Source organism: Limanda limanda, chromosome 2 (assembly GCF_963576545.1).
Source record: "Limanda limanda chromosome 2, fLimLim1.1, whole genome shotgun sequence".
In the NCBI taxonomy this organism is placed as follows: domain Eukaryota; kingdom Metazoa; phylum Chordata; class Actinopteri; order Pleuronectiformes; family Pleuronectidae; genus Limanda; species Limanda limanda.
This window is the reverse complement of record NC_083637.1, coordinates 17,318,178-17,332,302: the sequence shown is the minus strand read 5'-3', so window position 1 is coordinate 17,332,302 and position 14,125 is coordinate 17,318,178. Positions and strand designations below refer to the sequence as shown.

Genomic DNA, 14,125 nt, shown 5'->3' with positions numbered 1-14,125 from the left:
CTGCATCAGCTTTGACGAGCAATTATCCCACCGCCGCCCCGCGGCTGGCACTGGGCCATTAGTCCCCCTCACACACAAAACCCAAACTGTCACAAAGTGTCTCCACTCATTACAACAGCAGAAGTAACACAAACAACAACACTTAGATACAGGTCATTAAAACTACGCTTTTATTTCTCCCCTGTTTCTGACACAGTCTCTTGGGAGTAAGACATGATGGACCAACTGCTCAAATAACCTGTTTAATAATTGAGAAAAACCCTAAAGTATAAATGTGTTTGATTACAATCCAGAGCTTTAGTTAAGATAGTATTGCGCTCATCAAAGTAACTGCTGCAAAGTGGAAAAACAACCTTTAGCAACATTGATTGAACCACTTCACCTGGAGATAAAACTGAAAGTAAACAATTCTGAGAGGTTGTTAATAATCCCTCATTGCATAAAACTACCGCAGTAGGTCAAAGTCGAATAATGACGTGGGTATTTAAACTGATCTGAAATTTACGATGAACAGATCATGTCATAATTTCACTATTTGACCTGTGGATTGTTTGATTTCCAATTGGACTTCCAATCACCTTTTTTGAATAAAGAAACATTCTCCCTTCAATCGTGAAGACAAAAACGACTACAGAAGCTCTAAGAAGCATGCCAGGCCAGTAGGTGGCGATAAAGTCTACATCAATGATCCGTCAAATATCAAAGAGGAAAACTATGATCCAAGTAATAGGATAGGATAGACAGATGCCTGTGAAGGCCAGGAATGCTAAATATAGCTATAAACTTATAATAAACTTATTAAGTGTAACATTATTGTTGTTTTTTCTCATAACACAAAGCAATAGAGGGGACCCACAAAGTAAGGTGTGAAATCATTGTTTCTCAAACCCTCGATTTTTCTTAAATCTCTGTTTTAGTGAATTAAAAACACTGTTTACATGCAGTAAAGTAGTAGGTGCAGAGGAAAACTTTGATTTGTGAGGTGAAGGCGCTAATTATCTTTGTTCTCATTTATAAATACTTTCCCAGGTCAAGGACACAACACCCTCGAACCAGGAGTTTGGAAAGTATTTAACTTCATTATGTTTCTTTGCTTCGTAATTACTTCCTAAATTGACGTGGAGCAGGCTGTCGTCTCCATCCTAAAACCAAACGGCCTCTGACTGGTCTATGATGTAGTCAGACAGCTGAGCCCACTCATTATAACAGCTGGACACTGATCTAAACACAGGGCAACGTGGACAATGAGCTGAACACCTCCATTATGCACTGAATCAAATTAAAGGAATGAGCCCGTTCAGAGTGAAGAGCCAACACCAACAGCATGGTGGCCCGTCATGAGAGGACGTTTAACAATGTGCTGGAGGACGCAGGCAACAAGAATGTGTGTGTGTGTGTGTGAGTGTGTGTGTGTGTGTGTCTGTGTGCTGGACCGTAACTGATTATCCAATCGCGTGCACACGTAAGGCTGTGACAGATGTGAGTGAGTGCCTGTGCATGCCTAATGAGTTTCACCTAGTAGATTATTAACTCTGTGCTTGTGTGTGTGTGTGTATGTGTGTGTGTGTGCGTGCGTGTCTTCTGTATATTAGCAGATTTGTGTCCTGTTCTGAGTGCTGACTCACAGGAGACCAAAACTTTGTGATGGTTACCCCACACTATTAATCCAAACCCACTTCCTGTCAGCTGACCTCTATCTATCTCTTTCTCTCTCTCTCTCTCCACATCTAAAAGGTAAGTGCATGTTTACAACTTAAAATGGAGGCAATAAAATGCTTCCCCTTTAAAAAGCTTTATGGGCCAACAGGTCCAGGTCCTTGTCCGTGCGTCCCATTATGCAACATCCACTGGTGTCGCCCTAAACAACCACTGGGCTCTATGCAGGGCGTAAAGTGTCCAAATCAAGCCATCTGGGCAGATTAATTAAGCCTGAGGCAGCTACACAGAGACAGAGAGGGTGATTGAGCAATGCCAACATGTAGCAGATGAATGCAAACACACAAAAAGGAAGATGCATGAAAAGATAAAGGACATGAAACCATGAGGAGAACATACGTGTGGGCCGTCTTAGTGTTCGGAATTTCTGCAGGGGTTAGTCACATGGCTTTTTCTTGTTGCTATGCAATGGAGTACAGATACACATAAACAGAGGATTTGCTGTCATTCCCCATGAAAGAGAGGAAAAGAAAAAAAATGATGAAGACAAAGCCGACCTAAAAAAGTAGCAAACAGAGCTTCACAGCCGTAAAGAGATAAAGTAAATGAAGATGAAATACTGACTTAGTCACCCAGTCACTCCAACATGTACCAATGATTTTGGCAATTCATGCTGTGACTCAGGGGCAATTCTCAGTTTTACAACAAGACTTGGTGCTAGTTCAAGAAATGAGAGAAGGTTGTGTGTTTTGTGGTGGCTCTTATTTGAATAAAGAGCTGGCGGGCTGACACGGTGGCCGACCGGCGGGCTGGATGATTGACATGCTGGCTGATATTCAGGCTGAATTTCTGGCTCGCTCAACTTCCTCACTGGCGAGTTGATTTTGTAGTGGCTGACTGACAAAGTCATAACACTGAAGTATGTCGGGGTGGTCGGAGCCGTCGTCTAAATCCTCTCACAGAGAATAAACTAAAAAATGTAGACCCCAGCAAGTTGCTAAACAAAACTAATAATCTGCTGTTTGTAGTTCCATACATACGAGAGTGGTAGAAAAGGAATGTGATCAGCTAAATGGAAGACCTATGATATTATCCTGTTTGATCACATAATGATCTTGACTTGAGATCATTATGTGAGAAAAACATTATCTCAGTAGGTTTTTCGCACTCAACTCACAGACCTCATCAGTCAGTGGGGACTCAAATGTCAGAAAGCCAAAGATTATCTATGAAATGAGAGCAGGGTTGTGCTCCAAAATGTTCATGTTCTGCACTGAAGGTCGAGAGAGGACACAACAGCGGGCTCAGTTTACCAACTAGAATGACACGCATACCAGAGACCCAGCGGTCCCCTCATGAAACCGTATCTAAATTCACTAGATCAAGATTTTCTATTCAGATCTACACCAGATTTCACAAACTAGATATTAGTTCCATAAATCTGCATGAATTATTCCCTTATTCCCTGAGAAATGAATATTAGTGGGTATACGTGGGTTATTGAAGCAAAAAAACTAAAAAAACTCTTATTGCCAGTGGAGGAGTTTGCCTTTCAGTGCGCCATGTTCGATAACTCAACCGACAACTGATGCACTCTCTCACCTCGCTGTCTTGCCTAATTAGCGCATTCACCCATGTGTCGATCTGAGCCGATAAAAACCAGTGTCTTCTGCAGTAATTTGACCCGGGAATGACTGCCGATTGCATCTATTCCCATTGCAGCCATAAGCCAGATGCTAGTGGATGTTAGTGGGATTTTGGACCAGAGGCAAAGGAGCAAAGGGGCTTTACAACAAAAAAAACTCCTGGCTTAACCCGATGAGGTTTAATGCCACAAAAAAGGTGGGAATTGGATCTTGAGTTCAGATAAATTTGTCACTGACAGATTTTTTACCACAAATGCTTTATAATAAATAAGGTTAAGAGTAAGAAGAGCTTAAGCTCAGCTAAGCTTCCTGGTAATGATTAAAGATTATAGAAAAATGTGTATTACATTTAATACCATGTCACCTAAAGATCAACTGGTCGGGCACACACCACAATCAGAGGGGCAGGCACCGCACACATGAATAGAACGCAACGGGACGCAATAAACATCCAGACATCTATTTTGGTCACGTCACAGCTCACCAGTCCAAGGTGTTGTCAGATGTTCTCTAAAGGTGTGAAAGAGTATCCTCAGGCAGAGTGATGCAGCAGGAAATTGCGGCAGTGCAAAGTCCTATCTGGATCGCTCTGCATGTGTCACTATCAGTCTCTCGTCAGCTGGTTTCCTGTTTGTCTGCACCAGTCTCCCCTCCTCATATTCATCAGTCGCCGTTGCTGCCTCAGCTCTTCGCAGTCACTGTACGTGGAGATCTGAGAGGTGCTCTGAATCACCACAATCATGACATTTCCACAGTGACCTTATCCACAGCCAATGATCTGCAGCCGTCCTAAAGACATCCTAAAGACTAAACAGAGCCTCTCCAGTGAGCTGCATCTCATTTGCATGAGTGGAGTGTCTGGCAGCATGTTAAACAGACATTAAAAATGATCTAATCTGATTATGGATAATGCATACAGATTCACAATAAAGCAAGGCGCCGGCTTCCGTCTCTTAGAAGAGTGTCAGAATGGAGGCGGCAATAGGAAGCTTAACTTAATATATTACCTGGCGTGGTGCTGCCAGACTTTAAATTATGATACTGATAGTTTTAAATGAACTTCAGAAGAAAACAGTTCAACAAAACAGCTTTGGCATTTTGTCAGCAGACGATTATTCCCTACGTGAATTGCATGTCATAATAAATAAGTGATTTTAAGCTCTCTTATAACACAAGAGTAACTAGAGTGGCACTCGATAGACGTTCCACTTAAATTCAAGTTACACCAAACCCATTAATAATTATCTGGAAAATCAGTGAAAATTTCAAAAAAGGCCTTGTCTATGTAAACATAGCACCAAAATGCAATGGGTTATTCTGTGAACCATACTGCATCTTTCCACTAAGTTTTGAAGTTATCTGTCGAGTGATTTTTGCGTAACTTTGCTTACAATCAACAACAAACACAAACAAACCTTCTAGGTGGAGATATTATGGAATTTGTTTGTTGCGGTTTTGATGATATTACAAGTCAGAACTTGTTGGCTCTTTTTATTTATTTAATTTAGCAATAGAGCAAGATTTAGAAAACGGCCAGTCCAGTATATTAGCTTGGTGCCAGTGCATTGAAACTGGTGACCGAGGTAATCTGGAGTTCTTTAAAGGGAGATCTTTACATGTACTTGAATGCCCTATTCACAGTATACATTACTTCAACTGTACTACTCAAAATAATGTAAAGCATGTCAGGTTAAGTTTAATGCTTTGTTACATTCCATAAACGGCAAACGTAAGTAAATAAGGTAGTTTTAAAAAATGAGATCAACTTGTAATCACACAAAGCATGAGCTAGAAACGTGCATATTAAAGTGTGTATAACACTTTGCTCTGATGTGGGCACTGCTTTTACAAAAACAATGCAGGCTATTGATAGAATTCGTTCAATTAAATATGTCAAGCATCAACCCCTTCTTAAACAAAAGACAACATTCAACATCAACTTACTGGCTTTTCCACACGTTGCCCAGTTGTCATGGAGCCAGCTCTGTAAAGTGTTGAGTCCACTGAGCAGTGACATAGAGTTAAAAGCTCAGGAAATAGCTTTTAAGTGGAGTTGAGGTAAGAATGCTTTTTCTTTTTTGGTCAAACTCACTGTTTCACAAACTATTTGCAGGAGCAGAATGAGGCCGGGGCTCAAATTCCACTTTTCAGTTCTGCATTTAGGAAATTAATATTCAATGAGGCATTAATGCATTAATTCTTTATAGTCCCATTATCAATACACAGCTGTGTTACAGTGGTCCTTATGCATGGCTTAATGACATCTATATAATCCTAATGCACCACTTAAATATTAATAATTCAACCAGATTTATATTTATCTGGAAAAACTATTTTTTTTAAGAGATTATCATTCTCATGAAACTCATGCTATCCAGGTGCTTGTCCAGCTCCCCGTCAGCCGTTGAAGATACGCTGTGTTTTCATGTCATAGTTATATCAAAGATAAGCCACTAACAGTCTGTGTGTTTTCGTTAAGGCCAGCCTGAACACCAGCCAGTAACAGATGGTGCTGTCATGCTGCAAACAACACGAGTCGAGCATGCAGAGGAGTTTTCCTTTTCCACACCATCCTTCTCTCTACTGCTCCTTCATTAAAAAAATAATACTGCTGCTCAAACGTGTGTCACTGAATATACAACACCCATGTTTCAGAGCCAGGACAAACAGGTTTCTGTTATTTTTATCATCATGCAGGAAAAAATATCTGCGTAAGCACCTTCATTAGTGACCTCGGAAGACCACAACACTCAGTAACCGTGGGTCTTTTGTAGATGCCAAAGCAGATAATTGTGGTACCTGCTTATGCGCTTTCAGGTCCACCATCCTCATGTTTACTGTAGCCTCAAATATTCTGACATGCTTGTTGCACAGATCAGAGCCAAATCAACAGATGTGTAAAATGAAGCCAGTGTTTCAAGGTGAGAGTTGTTTCTGTTTAAAATCTTTTATATTCAGTGTTGCAAAGAAAGCATGTCTGTCTGTTCACTTAAAGAGCATATATAGCATAAAAGGTGAAACATGATTTTACGATGGTTATAATCAATTATTTATGTCACTTTTGGGGAGCAGTCCTGTCCTCCACCTTTATACAGTCTATGGTACTGTGTGGAAGCGCATCCTGTATGACTGTAGTTATCTTAGTGTATGTACTATTTGAGTGAGTGAAATAAATATGCACCCTCATGTTCTTGATCTGCAAACCACTGGGAGCTCCTTCCCTTGTTTATCGTCTAGTTTCAGTCCCTTCGTCCATTATCTCAAAAGCCCAAACAAAAAACCAGCAGAGTTTACCTTCAAGTGGAGAGGACAAGTAAGGAGGGGGGAGGCTAAGAAGTACACACTGAGAGTGTATCGTCAGGGGCTCAGTTAACCCCGGTGGGCTACTCTTAAATGTAGGCTGAGACACTTCCTCAGGCTCTGTCTTTCATCCCACCAGACTCCCTTCTTCCTGTTGCTCTGCTGCTTTCTCATGCCTCACTTTCTCGCTCTCTCTCTTACTCACTTCTGCTGTCTTCCTTTAGCTCACTCTGTTTGGGAGTGGGTCCAGCAAATGATCTCTCTTAAATGCCACAGCCAGCCAGAAAACACAATATAAAGCAACGGGGGGGACAAAGATAGGGAGGCAGGAAGAGAAATCAAGCGTAAATTATTTGATTATATTTATAACTCTAAATTAGGGCTATAGGCATTGATGCGAGTGCTAATATGTATCCTTAATGACGCTGTTGTGCCCCGGACTTTCCTACAGCGCCACCATGAGGTCAAAACATGCCCAAATGTTAAGCTAAGGTGGGGAACAAGGTAAGCATTACGCCTGTTTATCATGTGAGCATTGTCACTGTAAGCATGCTTGCATCCTAATTATAGCATTAAGCTCACAGTATCGCCTTGTTTGCCCCCCTCACCAGTTTGATGGATATTTGTTGTGATCTGCATTTTTTACTATTTTCTGATTATTTTCTCCTATTTCAAATTTTGATTCTCAAGTTGCTGCAGTACTATTAGTAATACACTCTACACTAGTGTATAATAATAGTAAAACTGGCCAATGACTGCACGTGAAACAGACAAGGACAGAAAAATGGTATTGCATCACACAAACAGACTGGGAACATGCTAAGCTCTCACTAGGAAACAGCAAACACACGTGTCATGAGCCTCATAAGCAAACACACCTAATGGAAAGAGCATGCACATGTTCTCTCTCAACAGAGGGAGGTCTTATCCTTGTTGTTCATATACAGAACATCCTGCTGTTCATTCCCTGCACAGTGGGAGCAATGGTGAAGATTCAGCTAATCCTCCTGAGATCAGATGAGATGAAGACTAAAGCTAAAATGAGGCACCGCAGGAGGGGCCATGGGGGTCTGTACAGACTGTACATTAGGTGAGGGGGAGATGAGAGGAGAGGGGAGGAGAGGGTAGAGTTGCAGAGATGAATTTTGAGAAACAGACAAACACAAAGTCAACGGGAAAGATGGAGGACAAACAGGGTGATGTTAAGGACAGAAGATAAAGGCGAGAGGGAACCGGGGGGGGACAAGCAAGGAGCTTGTGCCAAGCAGACACCACTTCAGCACAGCCCACTTTTGGATCTCTGCTACACAAGCACTCCCTGGACACAGACAATAATACTATCAAAATGCCATCTCTGACACACAGGGTACTGGCCAAGCACACACATGGCTTTGACTGTGTGTGTGTGTGTGAGAGAGAGAGAGAGAGAGAGCGAGAAAGAGAGAGCGAGAGAGCGAGAGAGAGAGAGAGAGAGAGAGAGAGAGAGAGAGAGAGAGAGAGAGAGAGAGAGAGAGAGAGAGAGAGAGAGAGAGAGAATGACAGTGACATCACCAGGTCATAATCTAAAGACTAAATCCTTGTGCACATGTGCATCACTACAAAAAAGCTCAACAGGGATATAAATACATACACATCTGAGGAGTTGTAGTGGCAGGATGGTTTAGTGGAAAACACACACAAATAAAAAATCGTCAAACAGACGATTAACCTTGATATAACCCTGTAGCCATATATTCATCTGATGTAAAAATGTACTAAATGCACAGAAACACATCACATATACCACATATGCATGTACAAACATCAAGTAAACATACACACACAAACACACACACGCACACACACCATATTGCTGGAGCTAAATGGAGACAGGGAGACAACTGTGAGACAGCATGATAGCTGGCAGGGACGAGGGTAAAACATGGAAAAACACAACAACCTCCTCCGATGAATCTACACATACTAACAGCAGCAGGGCATCACACCGGTCACAAAGACTGCACGGACACAGATTGTTGTCATTTACCTTTTTGTGCGTCGAAACATGTTGCTAGCAGCAGAGGCTGTGCTGGCAAGTGAACATGAGAGCAGCTGAGGCTTCACACAAACACACTGAAATAAACACACACACACACAGATAGAGAGAGGCTGTCAAGAGGCAGCGATTACGCTCTACGCCGGCATGTGAGCCTCCTCTGGCCAGATAAACACATGCACACACAACCAGACTCTCTCTCTCTCTCCGATGTCTCTCTTTGGGTACGTGCAGGAGTGTGGAAAAATAGGATTTGAAAAATGTCAGCTGTGTCACAGGCGGAGAAAGCAGCAGAATTAAAGAGAGAGAGAGAGCGAGAGCGAGAGCGAGAGCGAGAGAGAGAGAGAGAGAGAGAGAGAGAGAGAGAGAGAGAGAGAGAGAGAGAGAGAGAGAGAGAGAGAGAGAGGGAACAGGCTGCCCAGCATCCCTTTTAGAAGGGGAGAGGATTGTGGGGCTGCTCTCAAGGGTATCGTGCCAAGCCAGGAAGTGCAACATGGCAGAGCGAGAGGGGAGGGAGGCACAGAGAGAGAGAGAGAGAGAGAGAGAGAGAGAGAGAGAGAGAGAGAGAGAGAGAGAGAGAGAGAGAGAGAGAGAGAGAGAGAGAGAGAGAGAAGAGAGAGAGAGAGAGAGAGAGAGAGAGAGAGAGAGAGAGACAGACAGACAGACAGACAGACAGACAGACAGACAGACAGACAGACAGACAGACAGACAGACAGACAGACAGACAGACAGACAGACAGACAGACAGACAGACAGACAGACAGACAGACAGACAGACAGACAGACAGACAGACAGACAGACAGACAGACAGACAGACAGACAGACAGACAGACAGACAGACAGACAGACAGACATACAGACAGACAGACAGAAAGGGACAAAGACAGAGAGGGATGGGGAAAGAAAAAGGGAATGGAAAAGACAGGGAAGTCAATGCAAGCATATACAGTATGAGTGACAGAGCAGCGTGTGGGAGAAAGGAAGTGAAGATGCAAGAAAAAGCGAGTGATTCATGGAGGAGTGAACCCAGTGAACTGAAGACAGACGTAAATGACGAGACAGAGGCGAAGAGAGAGAGAGAGAGAGAGAGAGAGAGAGAGAGAGAGAGAGAGAGAGAGAGAGAGAGAGAGTGAAAAGCACTGCAAGCTGATTTTTAAATGTGACTGTGGAATATTTTGTGTGAAATTTATATGAATCTTTCTCATGAGTGGCACTGACACAGGTCGTTAAAGGATAACATTATATGCTATTTTTTCTTATTGGAAGCAAACACCAACAACTCAAAACATACTAATAAGTATTTTCTGTGCAGCTAAAGCCTGATGGAGCTTATTTCTCTCTACCATAAACCTCCACTTCCAAATAACAATGATAACAAACATTGCATTGAGCTGGTTATGATGATATTCTATCAGTGCATTATGGAATCCATCTAATGAAAAAATATAACTTGTCCAAATCAGAACAAATTTCTTACTGCACTTCATTAACAATCGACATACCACGTGTGAAGCCCATGACATGAATGGTTCTCAAGGTAAGCATTCCACAGACAGACAGAGATTTCTGGAATTTGATAGATGTTTCATTCTACGCAAATATTTAATTACAAAAAGATCAAATCATGCTTTTACGGAGCCTTTAAATAATTGAAACTGTGTTTCTGTCCTGTCTTTAAAGATTTACATTGAGGACATGTTCAGTAGGAGCTGAGTGCGATAGCCGGGGTAGAGAAAGGGACAAGTCGTGAGAAACAGACTGACACACTGTTGGTTTTCATGGGATTTATCGCCAGTAAGAAAATATAGAATTTCATCAGCCTTATCTTTTCAAATGTAGTGACAGGCATATGTTGTTGTTTTTCCTAAGATAAACGCCATATTGGACGAACTCCGGCATTGTCCTACATATCAGAGGAGCTGCTTCTGTAATGCCCGTCTAGAGATGTAATGTCTCCGTGTGTGTTTGTGTGTGCAAATGTGTACGCCCTTCCTCCTTCCCTTTGAAACAATCCCACCAAATGTTAAAGCTGACGTGGGGTGACAGTTGCACAGTAGTGCTGAGGGGAGTAATTCAATAATGGATGTCATCTCTAATGTGGGAGTCTGGATGGATAAAATATACATGAGGGAGAAGAGACAAGGGGAAGGGGGGGGGGGGGGCTGGGGTGATATCACTGGCACACAGCAGGGGGGGTCCCAGACAGGGATGAGCAGCATGATATCATATAGAAAGCATAGTGTATATTTGTGTGTGGCATGTAGGAGTTGGATTTTCTCTGTCTGTCTTTCACAGAAGAAAATTTAACCTGTGATGGTTTCAAACATTTATTAACCTGCTTGTAAATTGTTTCCATTCTGATTTCAACATCATTTTTGTTTACACCCTAACTAAAAAAAGAGACTGGGGCTCCACCCACAGGAGGACATGTGAAGACAAATCCAAGTCCAGCACCAGGCAAAGGGTGTTGGCTAAGAGCCTCCAGCTCCGGTGTCTCCTTGATGTCATGCTGTGACATCTGCCACGTTGCCACACGGGGTCAGAGGTCACGGGCAAAACACACCCGATGACAGCAGTCAGGGACACACACCCGCACTGCACACGGGAGCACACACTCTCACAAAGGCGAGTGGAGTACGGCTGTAAATTGTAATAACACACAGGAAACACACACACACACATGCACATTAAAGATCCCAGGCATGTATAAGAAGCATCATCAGGGTATTTCTGCCAGACAGTACCTCTGCCCAGAGTGGGACGCATGCAGAATACTGAGTAGACAACTACACACAAAAATACAAAGAAATAAGGGAAATACAAATTCAGCTATACACAGGGAATTAAAGCCATGCTTCATATTTACAACCTTCTGTTCTGCCAGCACTCTCTGTGCACCGATAACAGTTTATATGATAAAAATAAAGAAGACAAGAGTTTTGTATTTTGCTCACATTGGGCAAAGTGCGGCTCTGGCAAAATACAGCAATTTCAGAGAAATGTCAAGGATATCTGTGTGTTAAATTTAAAACTTTTTAAGACCAATGACAAGTATAACGGATATGAAGGGACATCAGAGTCCTAGAATTACTAACTTAAAGCTCACCATGATTGAGGACAAGGTGAAATAGCCTAGTAGAGAATAACACAATGTTACCTCCAAACTACAAGCAGAGACAGTTGGTATCCATGGTGTTTCCCACAGACAGTGTACTGAGATTAATTGTAGTTATCAGTATGACATTGCTGTTGTTTGTAGTTTTATTCTAGCATGCTAATATCTGTATAATTGAAAAAGAACTACAACACACAGGGACATTACAAATTAAGCACAACACCAAAATAATTGCTTAAAGCATGATGGAAGTAGCTTTAAATGAACATTAACATAATTAGCCTACCTACATGTATGTAGGACATAGTACGTAGCATTTTAACATATTTAAAATTCAGGTGATTCAATTTTAGACTTTTTATATGAGACCTCCTCCATATTCATATTCAGCATTCTGAGCTGACATGGGACTTGTTCCCAAATTCTGGACTGATTAAAAGCGCAGCAGGAGGAACCACTTTCCAAATCCAACTTTAAGGCTGCTTTATGTCAAAGTTTTATTTTTTTATTGCCAGTAAGAGAACACATTTAAAATGTAGACCTTTTTTCAACATCAATGTTGAATGTAAAAAGTGGATTGCATGTATTGTGGTGTATAGAAAAGGTTCCATGAAATCAAATGTATTATTATTATTATTAATATTATCATTGTTGATGGGATATAGATAAAACAGTGATAGAGACACTGTGTATTTCAGCACCATGGACAGAGACTCACACTTAAAATAACACCAATCTTTTCACGTATTTCACATTTTGCCTGCCCTTATTGTTTAGTGTGAGCGCTTTCATCTGCATGTTCCACAAATGAGGATATTTTAATCAGTTTTGTCGAATCTCAGGGGATCATTCAGTCCCACTCATTCCTAAATGGCACAGAAAATGACTCCCGAGGCTTCTAATTCAGTCACTAAATGTAATCCATCTTTGTGGAGAAGCCAACTGTATCTCTCGCTTTGTCTCCGTGAAGCCAATCATGTTTTTGTAGAGCCGTCTCTGAATGTTAATGTCTGGCTGTAACGTTGACTTTTGAAGGAATTTCCATGAATGATTTCATTCAAGAGCACCGCCAGTAGCTGAGATGAGGCATGAGAGGGCGTCCTCTCAAACTCTCTGCTTCTGATTTACATGATTTCCTTTACAAAACACTTTTAAACAACAGTTTACAATTCAAGATTTATGTAACTGTGGCGCTGGTTAAATAGTGCTATTCCTTTTGGCAGTTGAGTTTGTTAAGAGTAAGTTAAGTTTGCTATTGTCAGGTTTGCAATTTACCGGGAGGTATAAAAACAACCATCACTGATTTACTTTGACACTAATTTATATAAACAGATTTTGCACGTATAAACACTGCATCTGCGGGTGAGGGACAAGATTTAGGGGCTGGAAGCTTTCTAGTTTCCATTTCTACTTTGACCAATCTGCAGGTAAACAGTCCCTGTGAAGCACAAAAGAGGTGGAACACATTGACCCAAATGCATCAGGTATTGGCATTCTGATTTATCTACATTGATATGCTGATGGATAGAGATTAGCTCAAATGTTGTCTGGACTTAAAACACCTACAAAAAGTATCACTGTTTGTGTTTTGTCTGGGGAAACGTTTGACTCATGTGACAAATGAAAACTAGTCGGACTGGAAACGGTGTCTTGGCCCAGATATCCACTGTCTCCGAAAGCCACAAAATATTGGCCAATAACTTTGCTACTAAACTCAGAAACTGAATTATTCTCAGAGAAATCCTGGATTGACTTCTGTACATAAGAGAAATGATGTCCTTGGAACTAAATTAGAATTTCTATCTGTCTGTTGAGATTTGAGTTCATGAGATAAACTTGCATTATTAGAAAAAGGTTGTTTGGCCTTACTGTAAAAAAGTAGGTCAGCATTTTCAATACCAATGCTAAAGGAGATTAATTTACTACATTGCTCTGTGCTGCCATAAAACCACAAACAACACTACATTTAATCACTATACATTACACATCATGTCTTGCTCTAATCTCCTTCCTCTACCTCCCCACCTTCCCAGAACCACGTGGGCAACTGAGGTCACAGCACTGGTCTCCTGCTGCTGAATGTTCACTGCAACAGATTGCTCCGACTGAGACGCTCCGAGTGAGAAAGTGCTCACACAAAGCTGGAACACGCTGCCGTCTGAGGACATGACTCTCAATTCACAATACCACATCATAACCTATATGACGTACCATAAAGATGGAAACATCCCAAGGCCTACAAATGTAATTCCCTCTGTGTCAGTATGTGTTTCAGCTCAGAAAACCGTTTGGTTATATGATGTGGTCATAAGATGTAGAAAAACAGTAAGAGGTTTTAAAATTTAATTTGGTTTTATATATGTAGCCATAGC

At 41.6% G+C, this 14,125-nt stretch overlaps 1 protein-coding gene across 1 annotated transcript in view; it reads right to left on the bottom strand.

Moving 5' to 3' along the window:
• mast1a (microtubule associated serine/threonine kinase 1a) overlaps positions 1-14,125 on the bottom strand; it is a 54,657-nt gene that overhangs the window by 37,403 nt on the left and 3,129 nt on the right. Inside the window, exon 3 of the mRNA XM_061084858.1 lies at positions 13,779-13,911. Coding sequence (XP_060940841.1) covers positions 13,779-13,911 — 133 coding nt within the window. The remainder of the gene's footprint in view (positions 1-13,778; positions 13,912-14,125) is intronic.